The sequence below is a fragment of the Mercurialis annua genome, linkage group LG1-X (genome assembly GCF_937616625.2).
Source record: "Mercurialis annua linkage group LG1-X, ddMerAnnu1.2, whole genome shotgun sequence".
NCBI lineage: Eukaryota > Viridiplantae > Streptophyta > Magnoliopsida > Malpighiales > Euphorbiaceae > Mercurialis > Mercurialis annua.
This window is the reverse complement of record NC_065570.1, coordinates 58,593,528-58,612,165: the sequence shown is the minus strand read 5'-3', so window position 1 is coordinate 58,612,165 and position 18,638 is coordinate 58,593,528. Positions and strand designations below refer to the sequence as shown.

General features: G+C 36.4%; 3 protein-coding genes across 6 annotated transcripts; 1 reads left to right on the top strand and 2 right to left on the bottom strand.

The window, feature by feature from the left end:
* Positions 1-919: 919 nt before the first annotated feature.
* LOC126673897 (uncharacterized) lies at positions 920-8,924 on the bottom strand. Of its 4 annotated transcripts, none has more exons than XM_056104266.1 (16): positions 8,739-8,924; positions 7,998-8,338; positions 7,796-7,881; positions 6,912-7,066; positions 6,445-6,509; positions 6,170-6,355; positions 6,019-6,073; positions 5,063-5,308; positions 4,859-4,983; positions 4,130-4,319; positions 3,971-4,030; positions 3,626-3,880; positions 2,426-2,684; positions 2,141-2,346; positions 1,940-1,990; positions 920-1,415 (listed from the first exon to the last, which is right to left on the bottom strand). In XM_056104266.1, the coding sequence occupies exons 2-16, from the start codon at positions 8,066-8,068 to the stop codon at positions 1,125-1,127; spliced, it is 2,301 nt and encodes a 766-aa protein (XP_055960241.1). In that variant the 5' UTR covers positions 8,069-8,338; positions 8,739-8,924; the 3' UTR covers positions 920-1,124. The 4 variants fall into 4 exon arrangements, with proteins under 4 accessions (XP_055960241.1, XP_055960242.1, XP_055960243.1 ...); XM_056104267.1 differs by having other exon boundaries at positions 2,426-2,606; XM_056104269.1 differs by lacking the exon at positions 920-1,415 and adding an exon at positions 1,719-1,788.
* Positions 8,925-10,416: 1,492 nt separating this feature from the next.
* On the top strand, positions 10,417-13,916 carry LOC126677896 (protein MAIN-LIKE 1-like). The gene is made up of 6 exons (XM_050372718.2): positions 10,417-10,619; positions 11,550-11,880; positions 11,968-12,387; positions 12,483-13,027; positions 13,121-13,534; positions 13,615-13,916. The coding sequence occupies exons 1-6, from the start codon at positions 10,581-10,583 to the stop codon at positions 13,765-13,767; spliced, it is 1,902 nt and encodes a 633-aa protein (XP_050228675.1). The 5' UTR covers positions 10,417-10,580; the 3' UTR covers positions 13,768-13,916.
* Positions 13,917-14,186: 270 nt separating this feature from the next.
* LOC126680244 (PKS-NRPS hybrid synthetase cheA-like) lies at positions 14,187-18,059 on the bottom strand. Its single transcript, XM_050375329.1, has 5 exons — positions 17,840-18,059; positions 15,815-17,166; positions 15,503-15,726; positions 15,059-15,424; positions 14,187-14,977 (listed from the first exon to the last, which is right to left on the bottom strand). The coding sequence occupies exons 1-5, from the start codon at positions 17,912-17,914 to the stop codon at positions 14,373-14,375; spliced, it is 2,622 nt and encodes an 873-aa protein (XP_050231286.1). The 5' UTR covers positions 17,915-18,059; the 3' UTR covers positions 14,187-14,372.
* Between the last annotated feature and the right edge of the window lie 579 nt (positions 18,060-18,638).

The following is an 18,638-nucleotide window of genomic DNA, read 5'->3' as shown; positions in this document are numbered from 1 at the left end:
TATGGATAAGTACAAAAGATGTTTAACAAAATATGTTTTGCTTAGGTGGATTTAGTTTGGATAAATAGAAATTTAATAAAGGTTTTTAACTAAAAAAAATAAGAATTCGGAATATAATCTGATGTTGTTTGTTTGCCTCAGTCAACATGTAACCTCAAACTCTCGAAGTCCGTCATCTTCGTGGCTTCGTTATAACCAAATTATATTAGAAATTAGGTCTAACAGTCCAAAAATATTCAAATTTTTTGATCTTTTTCGTTGATAGCCTAAATTTTCAAAATCTTCAATTTTAGTCCATTTTTCATTTTCAATTATAGTCAATTGTTCAAATTTGAATGGAAAAATATTCAATATCCGTTTCATATTACTTCATGCATTAGAATTTTTGATGGTAAAATGATAAATTAGAATAATATGAAGCAATATTTAAACTTTTTCTCATTTTAATTTAAGCAATCGGCTATTATTGAAACTGAAAAATAAAAAATTGGCTAAAATTAAAAAATTTAAAAGTTTGGACCATAAACGAAAAAAAATCGGAAAGATGTGATATTTTTTAATGATCAAGTCTAGAAATTAATATCAGAATTTAACAATATTCTTATGATTTTCTTCCCTCATTTCTTTTTCCACGGATGAAAAATCAGATGACATCCAAAAAATAAATTATTTGAATTGGCACGCATTAAAGATTAAATCTTAATCCAATCAAAAAATAAATCATAAATAGGTCATAAGAAATACAATACGTAACCTTAACAAAAACAAATACTACTATCAACACGTACGTAGTTTGGATTTTACAAAACAAAATTGTACGCAGGCCAACTCCATACTATTAGCCTGTTACAGAACAAATACATTATACACCTAAACTACTGTGGTTGTATTCTTTTACAATTAGCATAACCAAGAATACAATCGCACCGGTCCATCTATACATGAAAAATGTCCATGTTACATGGGTTTCACCGGCTTGTGACAAAAATAAAATTAAATAACATGTCAATAGTTAAGTTAATGCTGGGTCTCTAACTTATCCAATTTATGACCAAGTCGTAGTTTCTGAATTAAAGCTTGGTGGGGCAGCCTGAACTGACAACGAGCACAGAGGATTAAGTTCCTTAACGAAATAGTTCCGGAAAAGACCACATTATGAACCGTACAAAAACATCAGACTCCAGGAACTCTATATGAGCTGCCCGCCCGATGAATGAATTAAAGTTCTTGCCATAGGAAGAGGTGTCAAAGTTAACATCACAGCGCATGAACACCCGTTGATCGGACGTTGGGGCCCGTATCTGATCCAAGCAATTGTTCAGCATCTCCAGGAATGCTCTGCCTTTTTTCGAGTAATCCATGGAAGCAGATCGACATAATTCAAGTCTCGATGAATGATATGGCACATAACCATCCTGAGAAAATGTAATTACCTAATAATAAATATATAGCAAAATAAACACCTTTGTGAAATCTTCATGATTGTTTTATTATAGGGAAAAGGGTCATTTATGCCCCTAAAATTTGACTCAAGGATTAAGTAAGCCCTCAACGTCCGGAAAGGTTAAAATATGCCCCTAACGTCTTAAAAAGTGCACAACCAGGCCCCCAATGTCTCATTTATGAGTCATAATCGCGGCTTGCTTATTCACTTTTTAAGACGTTAAGGGCATATTTGAACCTTTCCGGACGTTAGGGGCCACTTGCTCCTGTAGACAAACTTTAGGGACATAAATGACCCTTTTCCCTTTATTATATCCTACATACAGAAAATGAAACCTATGGCACCTGCAAAAAATGTTCGAACTTAAAAAAAATCAAGTTATAGGATTCATTATGTGATTAAAATTTGTGGGCAGACTTAGCAGACAGGGAGTCTTGAGCATTTCTAAAAATCTGAAAAAGCAAAGGTTGCAGATACAATATGATGGGGAAATACCTGAGGAGAAGAAATCAGTATTATATGTCTGAAATTCTCTAATGTCTTCTTCTGAAAGAAGGAAAAAAAGTGTTTTAGAATTTACAACTTCTTGGTTTACAAATCACCACCACATTTATTTTCTCAAAAGGCAACTAAAAACCGTGCATCAGGCCAAATACCTTGTTATAACAAAATTAATTGACACAGTATTTTTCATACCTCACAAAGTTTGTAGAAAAAAGTTTTTTGGAAAATTGGGTCATCCGTGAAAGTAAGCTGATGAATGCATTGTGTTCCCTTGAATTTCTTCATAAACCACATCCCGGAATTGAATAAAGAGTTTGAACTATAAAGATACCCCAACTGAGGACCAGATATAGAAACATATGTGTAGAGGTATCTTCGGAATGGTTCCATGGTGCGCTCTGTGGCAACATAAACAAAGATCTAGTGTCGAAACTGGAAAATGAAACCATATGGCATCCTAACGCGATAAACATTTACCTGCTAATGCTGCTCTTATAATGACATTTCCAATAGAATGCCCAACAAAGCTAATCCTGATTTCTCTTAGACCACCAGATTTTGAGAACTTTTCAACTTTCCTTCTAAGGAAAGAGATCACTTCCTCTGCCAGCCTAAGTCCCATTTCTCTGAAGTCTCCAGATGTTTTTTCTTCATTTACCTGTGACATAAGAACTTCTATCTTTGGGTCTATCAAAAGCCATTGATTTCGAACAAGTCGTAAATCCAGATGATGCCCCTAAAACATTGGAGTTCCAACCAAAAGTAAAATTAATCTAAAGCTTACACTATAATGCATATAAAACTGCACCAATGATTATATTTAAAGGAGCTTGACAGAAGAAAACACAAACGAAACAGTTTATGTAAGTTCTGGCCTCAAAAACTATTTGAATTGAATTTCCAACACATAAAACTCAGTTTAGGATAAGATGACTATTGTAGTTGCCTACAAATATAATAACAATCAGTTAATTAACCTTAAAGCTAAGAAGAAGGATAGTGACTCATGATAATCAGTCTAACACTCCTAAAACAACTTACAGGCAGTTCAAGTTCTATGCATGACAGAAAGTTCATTTTCATAGTTTCAAGAATTTCTGCATGCAAGGTGAACCGAGACTCGGCTTCAATTAATTTTCACCATCTTTAACTCATTGAATGCATGAATAAAAAAGTTTCAAAGCTGTTAAGCTATTCAGGCAACAAAGTTAGCTGAAGCTAAAATTCAGCTAGCCAAAAACCTGATCCAAGGTTCTCTAGGGTGTTCTGATGGAAACAAATGCAATTCACTGCAGCATTTGTATGTATACCATTACGCATATAATCACCTTTCAATAAGAGAATTAGGTCCACATCTTCTAAACAACAAAGTAGAGATTCATTTCAGCAAATAAACTTAAAATGTCAACTGAAATGTAATTATAATAAACTCCTTGTTTAATACTCCAATTTTATAACAATTCAAAGAAGGTGCAAGCAATATATGAAATCAACCAAGTGCAATTTACAGTAAAGTAGACACAATTATAACACCAAACATTTTCTTCCAAATTGGAGTGATTTTAACATTGCTCTCAAAAGGGAAGGTGGAGACCAGAGAACAAGAGATAGAGGAGAAGAAACAAGCACTCAATGAAAAAAGAAAAAGAAATGGAACTTTAGAAGAGCAACACTTACCTGAAAACCATGTACGAAGACAACAATTTTTAACTCGCGTCTTCTTTTTCGTGAAATACCACGAGGAAACTTCTTCAATGCTTCAGTACCAGGTCCGCTGACTAAGCCCGGTGAATCTAACATGTCCAAATTTCTAAAGTAAGAATTTTCACTAAAGGTACGTCGTGGTGCATTTATGACGCGCTCCACAAAGATTATAGGAATTCGCAAAGGATCTCCAAAAATATACATGTCTTGAATTGACCGAGTATTAATCTGCAAGGACAGAAAACCTGCTCTGCATAGCTCCAGAGTCCAAGGAAGATAACAATGATGAATCAGTCAATTTTGGCAGTAATAACTCACCTTCATTTGGCCAATACTCCGTCGATGAAGCTCAGCTCGTGTAGCTGCAATCTGGACAGGCTGCATGCAACACAAAAGAAACTAAAAGTTGATGACCAAGAATAAATGTATCCTCCAGTTGAAATCCATACTGATAAAGCATGTAGAACAAGGACGTACATCATCAGCTAACTTCCAGAAATTTGAAACTCTTTTGTCAACAATATGGTGGGAAGAATCATGATTTCCACTACTTATGTAATGATGAGGCATCTCAACCTTAGAGTACACCATCCATATTGACCATTCAGCTCTGCGATCCTTAGCCCATGCATCACGCAAAAATTCCAGTATCTTTGTTTTGTTTGCCCTGGAATAGGGTAAAAGGGGCAGCTGTTAAAAAAAGTGCAAACAGATTGTCATGCCATCAATGATTAAACTCTTCAGTTTTACCAATTCCGGTCAAGATATAAATATCAATTCTACTTTGAAGGATCTTCCAAGTATAAGTCAAGTACATGAGAAAGCCTTGGGTCGATGTAGACACAGGGACATATTAAAACTTTAACAAGACAAAGATATCTATATGATATGAAAGACCTTCTAAGTAGAAGACAATCCATGATGAAGGCCTTAGGTCCTTGTGGTAATTGAGACATTACAGTGTTTAACACGACCAAACAACAAGCACTACATGCTCAAATGTGAAAAAGAAATATGCATTTTTTCTCAGAAATCTTCTTCAAACTGTCTAACAGAAATCTAAAATAGTGATTTAATTGTGTAAGATAATTAAAAATAAAATTACAGTTAGCACTAACAAATTGTTACAGAATAGACTCGAAAATAATCAGCACATGCAACTAAAAAATTAATAGCTGATTCTGCTAAACAAGAGCAAAAGCAAACCTGTGGAACTGCAGAAATGTGCTCCATAAGTATGACAACTGAGCACCCAATAAATGAAATATTTGCACCACAGCTTCCTTGGCTAAGAAGTAGGGTATCCTATCACCTTGGGTGCCATTTGCTTTCTGGTTCAAGAAGAGAATTTAGTAACAAAGACCTGAAAGTCTAATCAAGAACGATTTGCAGGGAAAATAAAGCCATAACCTCAAAATTGTTATGTAGCTTGCCTCGCCCGCCAAGTTCACCATATACATTACCCAAGTCTGCTCGCAAGATGGAATCGAACATCTTCACATTATTCATTTTGGATACAAAATCAGTTAAATCAATTACTTGGTCAATAGATTTGCTAAGTCTCTGTAGCTCTTCGAGTAAAGCATCACGAGAAACTAACAATGATTTAACATCCATAATCTGATTCATGCTTGCAAAGGCTCCTGGGCCCACTGGCTGATCAAGAACAAAAGCATTAGTTCAATACATGGAGAAAAAGTTTTAACTGATAGCCAAAACACTTTTTTGTTCTCTCTCTTTCTCTTTTAAGAAAGGCCAATATACCTAAATAACTTAAACTTCCATCCGAACTTATGAATATCATGTGAAAATTCAAAAATGTAAGCATACAGTACAAACTAGTGGTAAGCAGATAACTCTTCAGTCTTCACCATTTGAAAATTATTATCTTTAGTTAATTATGTTAACGAAAGTGATTCACGAAACAATAATGGTGCACTCTGACATGTAAGTGTTAGCAGATCCTCTTTTTACCGCTCTTTGGCAGCTATGATTTCAAGGTCTGACCTCACATTTTTGAACAGCTGGATGCTTTGCTGCTTCTCTCTTGGCAGTGATCATGTAAGCACTTTATTCAGTACCATCCTATCCTATATGCAGCTGTTCACAAGTGCGACCATATGCTAAAAATATTAAGCGTAAAGGCTGATGCCATTGGACATAAAGGCAACCTCATGCTAATTGACTGCAGATTTTAACCAAAAACATATGTAATTTCATGCATGTGCCAATAACAGAATTTATTACTCTCATTGGTAAACAATGCAGTTGTGGAACAAAGAATTATAGGGAAAAGAGACAATGTTACAGTAATCAAGAACGGGTAAGACAAAATTATGCAATGTAAGATATTAATTTAAGCGTACTTGATTGGACCTATCAATAATTTCACCAGCAAGATCTTCAAGTGTGTAAGGATCACTGCAATGATCCAATGCAGCAAGTTACTAAAGAAATAGTTGCCATTATCAGACTCAAGTTACTTATTACCTAATAGATTCTAGAAATGTGACAAACCTGGATAACTTCGAGTAATAGCCTGATTTAAGTATACTGACATGAACACTTGCTTCGACTAGCACAGCATGAAATACATCAAAATGGATAGGGCAGTAAGAATGCAATCCCAGAAGAGCTTTAGGAGGAATTCTAAATTCATGAACAGCAACAGAAGAAGCTTCCAGAAATGCTACAGACTCAAGCCTGCATGGAACACATAAAATCCAATTTATATATCAAGATCAAAGCTCAAAGACTGCACAACTACCAAATCAATGTTCCTTTAAATTCACCTATCCTCTGCCACGGGGGCTTGCATGAGCTCGAATTTCAAAATAACAGCAGATGTGGGTGGAACCTGTAAAGAAATGAGCCACATCAGCAAATACTCTTTTCTGGGATAAATCAAGACTTCATAACATATAATTAGAAGATAATGACAATGAAAAGTATAAACCATCCAGTCACAAGAAAAAATGTAAGTTGTCCTATTTGCATGAGGACAATAATGCAGGATCCTCCAAGCACATTTTGGACAAAATAGCCTTTCAAAAATCCTGGAAGCTGAACACCTTGGAAAGATTAACTAATAGTGTTCAAGAAGCTGAAAGAAAATTCTGTACATATTTTTTTCTTGCACTCTCTTCATTCTTAATTTAAAAAATTAGCAAAAAAATCCATTTGACATGATATTAGCAAACAAAGTAATATAGCAAACATATATAAATATATTTATATGCACTTAAAGAGCAAGGATTACCTTATTATTACAAAGAGATAGAACGAATGAGACCATGACTGATAAACAAACATCTTGCCTCGCGTATTTAATTGGAAAAGGCTGTGTTAAAAAACTATTGTCTATGTCATTTATCTTCCATGCCCCACCAATTTCCTTCGAATCCAAATCATGAGCTGGAGGAGAGAGATAGTATAGTCCCATAAACATCAGTCGTAAATAATAACTTAAATCTATCATTTCAGCAAAGCTTATTACATGTCTAAACATGAACAGTAAGAAATGAGAATTACATAAAATGATAAAAGAAGTGATCATAGCACTGGCATCCTAAACAGCTCTTTCTCCAAGTCATCAAGGTCACTCCATGGGAATCTGGATAGTGGTAATGCAAAAGGTTTAATCTCCAAGGTACACCTCCCAGATCCTAGGTTCAAATTTCATTATGTTAGGTTATGCTGTTGGGGGGAATTTTAGGGATGGGAAGTGTTACCTCATCAATATAGTGCAAAAATCAAAGGCCATTCTAATGAATCCCAAAGCAATGATAGCTTATCTATTATGATACTCTTTCAGTATATACCAATTCTTTTTCCTTTTCCTTTAACAATTTTTGTCTACTAAAGGCTTTTTATTGTTTTATACTCAAAGGAACATAACGTGGCTAGATAATATAAGCCACATGTTTTTATTTTAATGCTTCCAAAGAAATTTTACTTAAATGTCATGTAAATTTGTGATTTTAACCTTGAGAAGACCAAAAAAAAGGTAACAAACATTCATTTTTTTTTTATTAATTCTTTTTCTTTTTGATCAATGAGAATCTCTAGAACAGCGGAACTTCAAAATTATAAAGAAGAAAGACAGACAAACAGGCAAATATATTATAATTTTAGTGATATTACCTTCATATTGAACAACCCTAGCAGGAGTTCCCAAAGAAGCATATTCATGGTCTTCCCATCTCATGCTAACCTTGATTTGATAGAATCTAAAGGTAAAAGTAAAAAATGATGAAGGGGATGAAAATCGCCAGTGCAGAACCGTTTAGAATAAAAAAGAAAACGAATGTCATTCAAGATTGATGACCAATAATAATGAACATACCCTTGTTGAAAAAGGTCAAGGTTGTGAAACTTATGGATGTAAATGGCAATTTCTTGAACAGTTTCGCACATGGCAATCAGCTTAATTATAAATAGACGTGAATTCACATTGAGTAACAGATTCTCCCGCCCAACATCTATGATTCATGCCAATTAACCAGACATTTTTAAATACAAATCACTGTTCCCAGAATTTGCATTCCTACTTTTCAAGCTATGATATGAACTTTTAAACGTTCATATATCTTTCTTAAAGCCCGTGGTTTTGGAATAACATTCGTGGTTATAGCTATCTAACAGCTCCCAAGATTCTGCCTCTTCATCAACCATGATACTTGATAGCTGCAGAGACACAATTAAAGCCAAATGTCATAACAATTAAAAAACTATTCATAATTTCAACATTAAAGCCAAATGTCATAACAATTAAAAAAAATATTCATGATACTTGATAGCTGCAGAGACACAATTAAAGCCGATCAATTGCAACATTATGATAACTATTCCACTCCATTCATAATTTCCATACTGCTGTTATAAATTGATAATAATAAATACAACCAGTCATAAATCTAATTACTCTACATGCCATTTTAAGCCTTTTCATATGTAAATGCACAAAAATTCTAATTCAATTAAAGCAAGCAGGTGAATCATGATTAAAAAACAAAAATTAGGGTAAAACAGCGAACGCATTCCTAAATTAGAAAAAGAAAAAGAAATTTAGAGCAAAATGTAATACCTTACGCATAAAATGATTAAATGAAACAAAACCTGTTTGGATCTGCAAATGTTGTGTCAAATAATAACGGAGTTTATGAATCTGATATGCTAGGGTTTTCAAGCTTTATTTCAAATTGTTTCAAGGAAAAAAGAGAGAGAACAATGTTATGTTGGAAATTTTGGTTGATTTTGAAGAATTGGTGCAATGAAAAAAGTCTGTTTGTTTTGCGCCAAAATAATAAACCCATAACCGGTTCAAACCAAATTGTAGTTGGACGGTCGGGTTCCCGCCTGTTTTGACTCAAGTTTTAGGCCAACTTCACTGCATAATGCAGATATCATATGGGCTAACTTTGTGGATTGTAGTTCGAACATACAAAAGCATGACTGGGTCCAATCTAGGCCCAATGAATTATGTGTCGGAACTATGAAAGTACAAGTATTTAAAATTTTATAATTCAATATTAAATATATTACTTTATTAAATATATTACTTTATTGGAAGACATACTAAGCTTAGTTTCCCGGTTAGGTTTCAATATTTAACCGCAAATGTAATTGGGTAGCCCATTTGGTGGCTAAAAAAGCTCTTGTCGATGACTGTTTCAGCAGTTCTCATCATTCTGTTTTAGAATGGTTCACTCAAAATTGTTGAGGTGCCATTTAATCTTGTACTCTTCATATTTTGATATATAAAATTTAGCCTTTGACAAAAAATAAAACATGAAACTAAAGGTATTTAAAATAGATTGAAAATATAAATAAAACATTGATAAATTTGTAAAAAAGAATGAAATAAATATTAAACTAATGATAGAATTATCAAACTAACATTTGAATTTTAATTAGGCAAGCATTATGCAGTGAAGTTTAATTTTCAATATTTATTATGTATGTGATTCAACAAACATGATGAGCGTGTGGACCAACAATTATTGCAATGTAATTTCATTATTTTAGCTACAATAACAGTGGCGGATCCAGGATTCAATTTCAGCCCGGGCTAAACGATATATGTTAATAATAAATGTATACAATAGCGTATGCATAAAATTTATAGTAACAAAAAGTAACAACAAATATTATAATAACTTTAAATATTAACCTCATTTAACACCAGTCAATTGTATTATTCATGTATACATTTTTTTAAAAGTGTTGCAAGATAGATTTTGTTGATAAAATAAAAATAACTAATAGATCTTATTATAATTAATATATAAAAATATAAATAAAAATACTTTATATTAATAAAATGCATAAAAATAAAAAGAGCTTACTCAAAATTGAATGTGGATTGATCATGAAAAACAAAATATTAGACGAATTTTAGAATTATTAAACTTTTAATTGAAAATATTAATGATATTTAAATTAAAATATTTGAAAATTATGTTAAAAGAATTAAGAAATTAGGTTACAGAATTAATTTAAAAAATAAAAGAATTAAATTAAAAAAATTGATGGACAGTGAAATAATTTGATAGAAAAAACAATAAATTTGAAAACTAGGTTTGATTTCAGAGTTTTATTTTTATGAAAATTGTGCTTTGCTTGTTGTAATTATGTAAATTAAAATACAATGGGCCAAACGGTCATTAGTTTGTTTTTAGGAAAAGAAGGGCCAAATTTGGCCCTTTAGTAATTAAAAGAGAAGGGACCACTTTTAAGTTTTAACCCTAAAGTGATTCATTTCTTTAGTGGACTACTATTTACCGCCCCAAATTACTACCCACCGCCCCAATCTTGACCAAACTACCCCTACTCCTTTTTCAACTCAAAAAACAAAAAACTCATCCTCTCAACTTCCTCTCAAACCAAAATCCATTACAAAATCTCAAGCAATAATCGAAGCCGATTTATGTCGGAATTGGCGAAAGAAAAAAGACGGGGACCTCCGGTAAGTAATTTAATTTCAGTTTTTAATTTTTTTAATTTTTTTTTTTACGGAAACCGGTCATCGTCCGGCGTTGGCGATGACCGGTTGGACCATCGCCGGCCGATGGCGATGGTCTGCTGGACCATCGCCTGGCGATGGCGATGGTTTGCTGGACCATCGCCGTCGCCAGGCGATGGTCCAGCAGACCATCGCCATCGCCAGGCGATGGTCTGCTGGACCATCGCCAGGCGATGGTCTGCTGGACCATCGCCTGGCGATGGCGATGGTCCAGCAAACCATCGCCAGGCGATGGCGATGGTCTGCTGGACCATCGCCATCGCCCGGCGATGGTCCAGCAGACCATCGCCATCGCCAGGCGATGGTCCAGCCCGTCGCCTGGCGACGGCCAGGCCGTCGCCGGCGATGGTGCAGGCCGTCGCCGGCGATGGCCAGGACCCGCCGGCGATGGCCAGGACCCGCCGGCGATGGCCAGGACCCGCCGGCGACGGCCTGGACCCGCCGGCGTCCGAGGGCCGTAAACCGTTTTAAATTTTGTTTATAATTTAAAAAATTAAAATTAATGGATTTAATAAATAATAAAATAACCTAAAAATTAATTAAAAAAAATTAATTGAAAAATACAATTAAATTTTATTAGTTATAGGTGTAATTAAATTAAATTTTATTAGTTATAGGTGTAGTTAAATTAAATTTTAGTAGTATAATTTTAGGTTGTATAATATAATTTTTTATTTAATTAAATTTTATTATATAGATTAAATTTAATTTTGATAGTGATATTATTTTAGATTTTAAGAAATAATCTTTAATTTTACGGGCTAAATAAATTTAGATATTTACAATTTAGAATTTTATTAATATATTTTTATTTGCTTAAGTTTAATAGTATAATTTAATTAATATTATTAATTGTAAAATTGATAATTGCAGAAAGAAGGACCCGGTAATGGTGGCAGGGGAAAGAGTAAGCCTATTATAGCTGAATCTGATTTTGAGGAGTCGGGACAACGAAATGTTCGAAAGCGTGGTGTGAGTGCCTCAGTCCGACGTCACAAGAAGGGGACTCCTGCTATTGAGGGAGCTAGTGAGACGCCAGTCGATGATCAGATACAGGATGATCGGATGGAGGATGATGACATGGAAGACCGTCGGATAGACGATGCTGATTTTGAGACTTCTGAGGACGAGAGTTTAGGACCAATCGCGAACATTCGACGGAAAAAGGGGAAAGATGGACGGTTTATTGCTGAAACGTCATCAGGTAAATAAAATTTAATTATTTCATTAATTTAATAATAATAGTTAAAAGATATTAAATTTATGTTAATTGTTGTAATTGTAATTTCAGTGACGAGTAGAAGAGCCAGGACTGAAATACCTGCTTGGACTGTTAGTGATCCAGTGCCAGGTGGACCTGAGGACGGGAGTATTATTCCCAGTTTCCTTGGACATGTCGCTTATGGAATATGGACAGGGAAGGAGGAGCGAGGCACTCTGAAGTGTCAGAGTAGACATGCAGTTTGTAAGAGGCTGTCAGCATGGCATCATGACGCCTCAGACGAGGTCAAACACCTGATAGCCGAGAGTGGTTTGGGGCATCTCCCTGATATTATGTTCAGTCACTTGGATATTCCGCTCCTTTCTGCATTTGTGGAGCGATGGCAGCCTGATACTAACTCTTTTCACCTGCCATTCGGGGAGATGACCATTACACTGCATGACGTGTGGATTATTCTCCGTATTCCTGTGGACGGGAAAGTGGTTTCAGGTAAATTTTACTATATTTTTGTTTAAATTACATATTCATTTTAATAATTTTTTTTGTATTCCTTAAAATAATACATGACTGCAATATGTTTTCAGATAAGCCCGGGAAACAGTTGTTGCTTGCCTCCTGTGTAGAGATTTTAGGGATCTCTATGGATGACTTGTTAGCTAATTCGACGAAGCATTATGAAAATGGAGGGGTTCTGATTGAGTCCATTTTTAGGAATTGTGGACGGGGTTTGAGTGCTGAGGTTGAGGCAATAGCGTGGATGTGGCTGACGCTAGGTTGCACTCTTTTCGTCGATAAGACTGGCCACCGGGTTAAACCAGCCTGTCTTTGGGAGGTTAGGGATGGAGTCGCAGACGCGAAGGATTATTCTTGGGGTTCTGCTACACTGGCCTATTTATTTCGTCAGTTAGGAATCGCCTCCAGAGGCGACTGTCACGGTTTGTCTGGGTGTCTGACACTTCTCCAGGCTTGGATATACGAGTATTTTCCATGTTTCAGACCCCAGCGAGATAGGCTGATTACAGAGATTGGCACTCCTCGAGCACTCAGTTGGAGTGTATCCGGGACAGAGTGCACAGAGATCCGGCTTCAGTCATTGCGTGCCCGCATAGACAGTTTGACTGCCGACGAGGTACGTTGAATGTAATTGTATAGTTCAATTTTCTATATTTAGTTGAATTAAATTAACATGTTATTTTTTAATAATTTTATATATTTTGGGCAGGTGTCGTGGCTTCCCTTTGGTGGTGGCCCTGCTGCAGTCCTTCAGCGGACTGCTTACATGGGTTGGATAGTGTACAGGGACATTGTTGAGCCGTACATGTCCGCCAGATTTGTACGTCAGCTGGGGTATGTGCAGAGCATACCGTCGCCTATTCTTCGGCCGGAAAAGGCCGTTAGGGCGTGGAATTCAAAGTTGTACAATGTGGAGATGGCTCAGATTGGTGCGGTCGACGGGTGGCAGGGTTTTCCTATGACTTGCATGCTTCCTTTGACGTTGCTCGAGCCAGCCACTGTTCTTGCTGGAGCTTGCCATCCCGCGTACTTGGAGTGGTACGCACGATTTTCCCACCCGCAGGTCCTTAGCTCTGACGTTACAGCTTCACGAGGCCGTCCTTCTCGCTCCAACATTGATTATGTAAGTCTTTATTAACTTAGTAATTAATATATATATATATTTAATTGTTTAACTGATCTTAATTTACTTTCCTTTTGTAGTGGGTAAATCGTTTCAGTTCCCTGAGCCAGAGAAATCTCACGCGTATCACTGCGGCTAGTGCGCCGTTTGCCATTCCGGAGATAGATCAGAGCATATCTGAGTCGACCACTGACTTGGAGCGACTCATTGCAGACTGGCGGCTGGCAGATTGAGATTATTGTTTTTAGTACTCTATGATATTATGGTTTTTTTTATTTTGTTTGTTGTACTATTATGTTATGTTTTTAGTACTCTATTATGTTATGTTTTTAGTACTCTTTAGTACTCTATTATGTTATGTTTTTAGTACTCTATTATGTTATGTTTTTAGTACTCTATTATGTTATGTTTTTTTTTGGTTTTTTCTGCAACAATTTATATCTAAACATTTGGCAGCACTTCCTCTATACTACTAGCGTAATACATATATAGCATCAATCCCAACCTAAAAACACATTATTTTGAAAAATATAATTTTTAGCAACAAATTCTAACAAAAATTCGGCAGCATTTCCTCTATAATAGTAGCATCACCCATTTTCAGGGACTTCCTGTAAAACACACAAATACATATATATTTGCCAACAACACCAACCAAAAAACACATATTATATTTACAGAGTATTTTTAGCAACAAATTCTAACAAAAATTCGGCAGCATTTCCTCTATAATAGTAGCATCACCCATTTTCAGGGACTTCCTGTAAAACACAAATACATATATATTTGCCAACAACACCAACCAAATGTATTACTAAGTAAAAGAAGTGATACGGCCTCAAACAGAAGCATCTAACAATCTCTGCCATTGCGCTCTCCTGAGAACGTACAATCCCTCCAAATACTCAACGGTAGCATCCCTGTTTGTGAACCACAACGAGGCAATAGGAGGGACTGGAAAATTATCACATAAATCTAGACGAACAAAATGAGCGTATCTACCCAAAAATAGTATCACTATCTCTCTCAGTGGCCGTGAGTCGATATCAGATGAATGTAAAGGCAGAATGGTACACGTACCAAAACCCGGCTGTGAGTTCGTCGCGCCATTTATGAAAATGACAGCTACATTGAAGAGAGTGGCAATGGGGAACAAGTCATCTATAACCTGCATCCAGTGATCGCGCCCACATGCCTCCCCTTCCCACCTAATACGTGAAATGGCCGCTTGGATCCCATCACTGCAAAGACCGTCATATAGGCCAGGGTTGCCGGCTAGTTCATTTGCAATGCTTCTTCTTATGAAACCCCACTTGTTTTGATCACCGTATATGTAATCTGCGACAACGCGAAACCCACAGTTCCCGTCGCCATCCACGTCCACATATTTCGTGACAAATGGCAGTATGATTCCAGGAATAAGCTCTGAATTCGGAATAAAATCTGCATAAAACATATATTGACATTATTGTTATACACAATATATTAACTTCGCTGCATTATTGTTATAAAAAATATATTTACCTGATGTAGGAGCACTGTAGCCCCTACCTTGAGATGACTTGGCACGGCCACGACCACGACCGTACTCCCAAACACTCGGGTTCCGCTTGGTGGATGTGCTCCCCTTCGGTCTACCTCTCACTGTGCTCTTTACTTCTGGTTCAAGATAAGCAGATTCTTCGGGATGAAGTCGCTCGTTGATAATATGAGATATGTCGCGCACAATAGAGGGATCTTGAGACATCACCTCCTCCACAACCCCGCAAAAGTATCGATGATCCTCTGACTGAAAAGCGGCATAATCGGCTTGTTCTGATGTTTCAACCCCGTCACCGATAACAAGCGTCTTCCAAAATGAATGGATACTGTCCAGACTAATCGGAACACCTGACAATATTATATACGACACTTATATTAGCTTTCAATAAGAACATTACTCTCGAAATAAAAAGTATTGCATTGTACCTGCATCAATCACCGCTTTCAGCTCACATGCACACGGAATCTGATGTGTTGTTCTCAGCACACAACCACAACGAACTAGAACATCGCAACTCAACTCTCTCATACGCCTTAGTTCCTTCGCCACTAAATCAAGACAGTAGTGGGACACTCTGTAGGAGACATGGTCGTATGGATAACCTCGTCGATGGACGCCTATAGTCTGTCTGGAGCCCTCGAGTGTTTTCCTGCCAATATAGACACCACACTAAATTAATGATAATGTCAACGTTATTTTTTATTATTAAGAAAATATTAATTATTATAGAAACATACCTAATATCAGTCAACTGGGACTGTATAACGCAGTCCACCTTCGTCCAAACTGTGTCTAGAGCACCTGTACTAGAGTTGAGCCACTGCTTTAGCTGAGCATGTGCACTCTCCACTCTACACGTAGTGGTGTTTCCAAAATGTAAGACTTTGTTTGTCCAACATGATACAAACTTCTCTTTGTGCCCCAACCATGTACGGTCAAGATATTGCATCACAGCTGGAAACGCTCTAGTCCGCATTTTCACAGTGGTCAAAGCTGCTACGTATTGTTCCTCTGTTTGAGCCTTAATAAGTTTCTTCCACGACCCATTCATGAAAGTATCAGTTATTGCGGTGTCTCTCCCACACAGTTTGAACACTTTGTCTTCTACATCCTTATTTATGTGCCACGTACAAAGCAGATGAGGGGTATGTGGAAATATCTCTTTCACTGGTTTAAGCAGCCCCAACTCTCGATCGGTAAAAATACAAGTCGGCTGTAGGTGGTCGCCAATCAAAAACCTCAACCTTTCCAACACCCATCTGTAACTCCCCTCAGTCTCATCCTTCATAATTGCATATGCAATTAAGAAGTTCTTGTTAGAAGGAGTCATACCGATAATCTCAAAGAAAGGCATGTGGTATTTGTTGGTCTTATACGTGGAGTCCATACCGATCACCCAGGGGTAAGTTCGGACTAACCGCACGGAGTCAGGATGCGACATGAAAAGATGGGTCAACACACCTGTGCTCTCCTCAGAAAGCGTCCAGTGTAAATAGTTGTGCGTCAGAGCCAAATGAAAAAACTGACCTACCATATCTCTATCCTCAAAGCTGGACTTTCTCAAATTATCTCTGTAATTATAAACTTGTCTTCTTGTAGGGTTGTCAGATGGAAATTTTTCTTGAACAGCCGCCAAAATAGCACACGGCTTAGCTTGTGCCGCACTCATATCCCGCACAATCATTTTGGCCGCAGCGCTCAGTCCGCTCATCTGACGGTGTCCCTCAGGATACACAGCTAACGCATGATTGTGCATACTTGAAATCCCCGACTTCGCAAGAACAGTCCATGTGCCATTAATAAATTTCACCACAATCTTGAAAGGGCATTGGCAGGCCTTCGTCTTCGTATTCTTTCGTGCAAAAGAATCTAAATCTGTGTGCGACCCTCTATATCTCTCACCCCGACAACATTTCAAAAGTTTTACCAACCCCCCTTTCTTGTGAGACGAAATAACCAGCTCAAACCCAATCTGTATAGCAATTCCCTTTGCCCAATTTATTGCTTCGGTATCACTTTCAAACCCGTTTTCATAAAAAAACCGTTCACTGTAATCGATACCGTCACTGCCATAATCTTCTAAATGAACCTGCAAAACGAAAATAATTGTAACAATTTTCAGAAAAATAAATTAAAATTACACTAGTGAATACAAAAATTCGCTAACAAAAAAAGTTAAATTTAATCGAAACTCTAATTAAAAACGCTAACAAAAAAAGTTAAATTTAATCGAAACTCTAATTAAAAACACTAACAAATAAATAGTAGTCCACATAAAATTTAATTAAAACACTAAACTTATATTATAACTAATAGAATTTAATTGATCTTTAACTAATAAAAATTAATTAATTTAAAGACATTTAATTATTTATTTCATTAATTAAATTTTTTTTTTATTTATTTAAATTAAAAAAAAAAAGAAAAATATTGTCCCTCAGGGACGGAATCGTCCCTGAGGGACCCATGGCCGCATGGGCCATCGTCCAACGATGGCCCATGGCCGCATGGGCCATCGCCATCTTTGGGCGATGGCCCATATGGTCCATCGCCCACAGTGGGCGATGGACCATATGGTCCATCGCCCACAGATGGCGATGGACCACATGGTCCATCGCCCACAGATGGCGATGGACCATGCGGCCATGGGCCATCGTTGGGCGATGGCCCATATGGTCCATCGCCATCTGTGGGCGATGGACCATTTAAAAAAATTTAAAAAAATTAAAAAAATTTAAACGAACGTAAAATAGATAAAATACCTCGGCAAATCCGGATACGCTAGTTTCGGATGGTGGATATTCGTTTCCGGACGAATTACGAGCGTTATCCGTCATTTTAATCGAAATAGTAAATGCGGATTACTATCATTTGAGAGAACAAATTTTTTTTTTTGGTTCAGAATTTTTTTTTTTTTTACAATAAGGGTAAAATGATAATTTTTGGGGCGGTGGGCAGTAATTTGGGGCGGCGAATAGTAAACCCCTTTCTTTATCTTCTTCCTCTGGCTAAAGTCAGCCATGGCTGAACAAACCACAACCCAAAAGTTTCAACCACACCTCCGTCGATTTAGCTTTCGATTTTCCGGTGGCAGCCCGTGCTCTAGCCTACCCTAGCCTGAACGTAGATCCGCCCCTAATAATATCATATCAATAGAACTTTAATGTGAAATTTGAAGTTTAAAGATTCAAAACAGATTTCATAATCGGTTTCAAAAGTAAGATTGCAGCGAGTCACGATCAATCATCTCAAGAAAGAAACAATCTGGCCAGTGACGAAGCCAGCCCCAAAATTGAGGTGGGGCACAAATTTAATTTAAAATATAATAATATATATCATACCAAAAAAAATACCAAATAAATAATTATTTTGTGGTTAGGTTATAAATATTATATAAATTTAATTCTATTTTTTTAATTTTAGTTTTATTTTACATGCAACGGATTTGTCTTAATGAAATAAAAATAAAAAGTAAAAAAACACATTAAATTACTATATTTGAACATAATTAAAAAAAATAAAGGTATGTTTTTAAATAGAAATATGTTGAGAACTAAAATT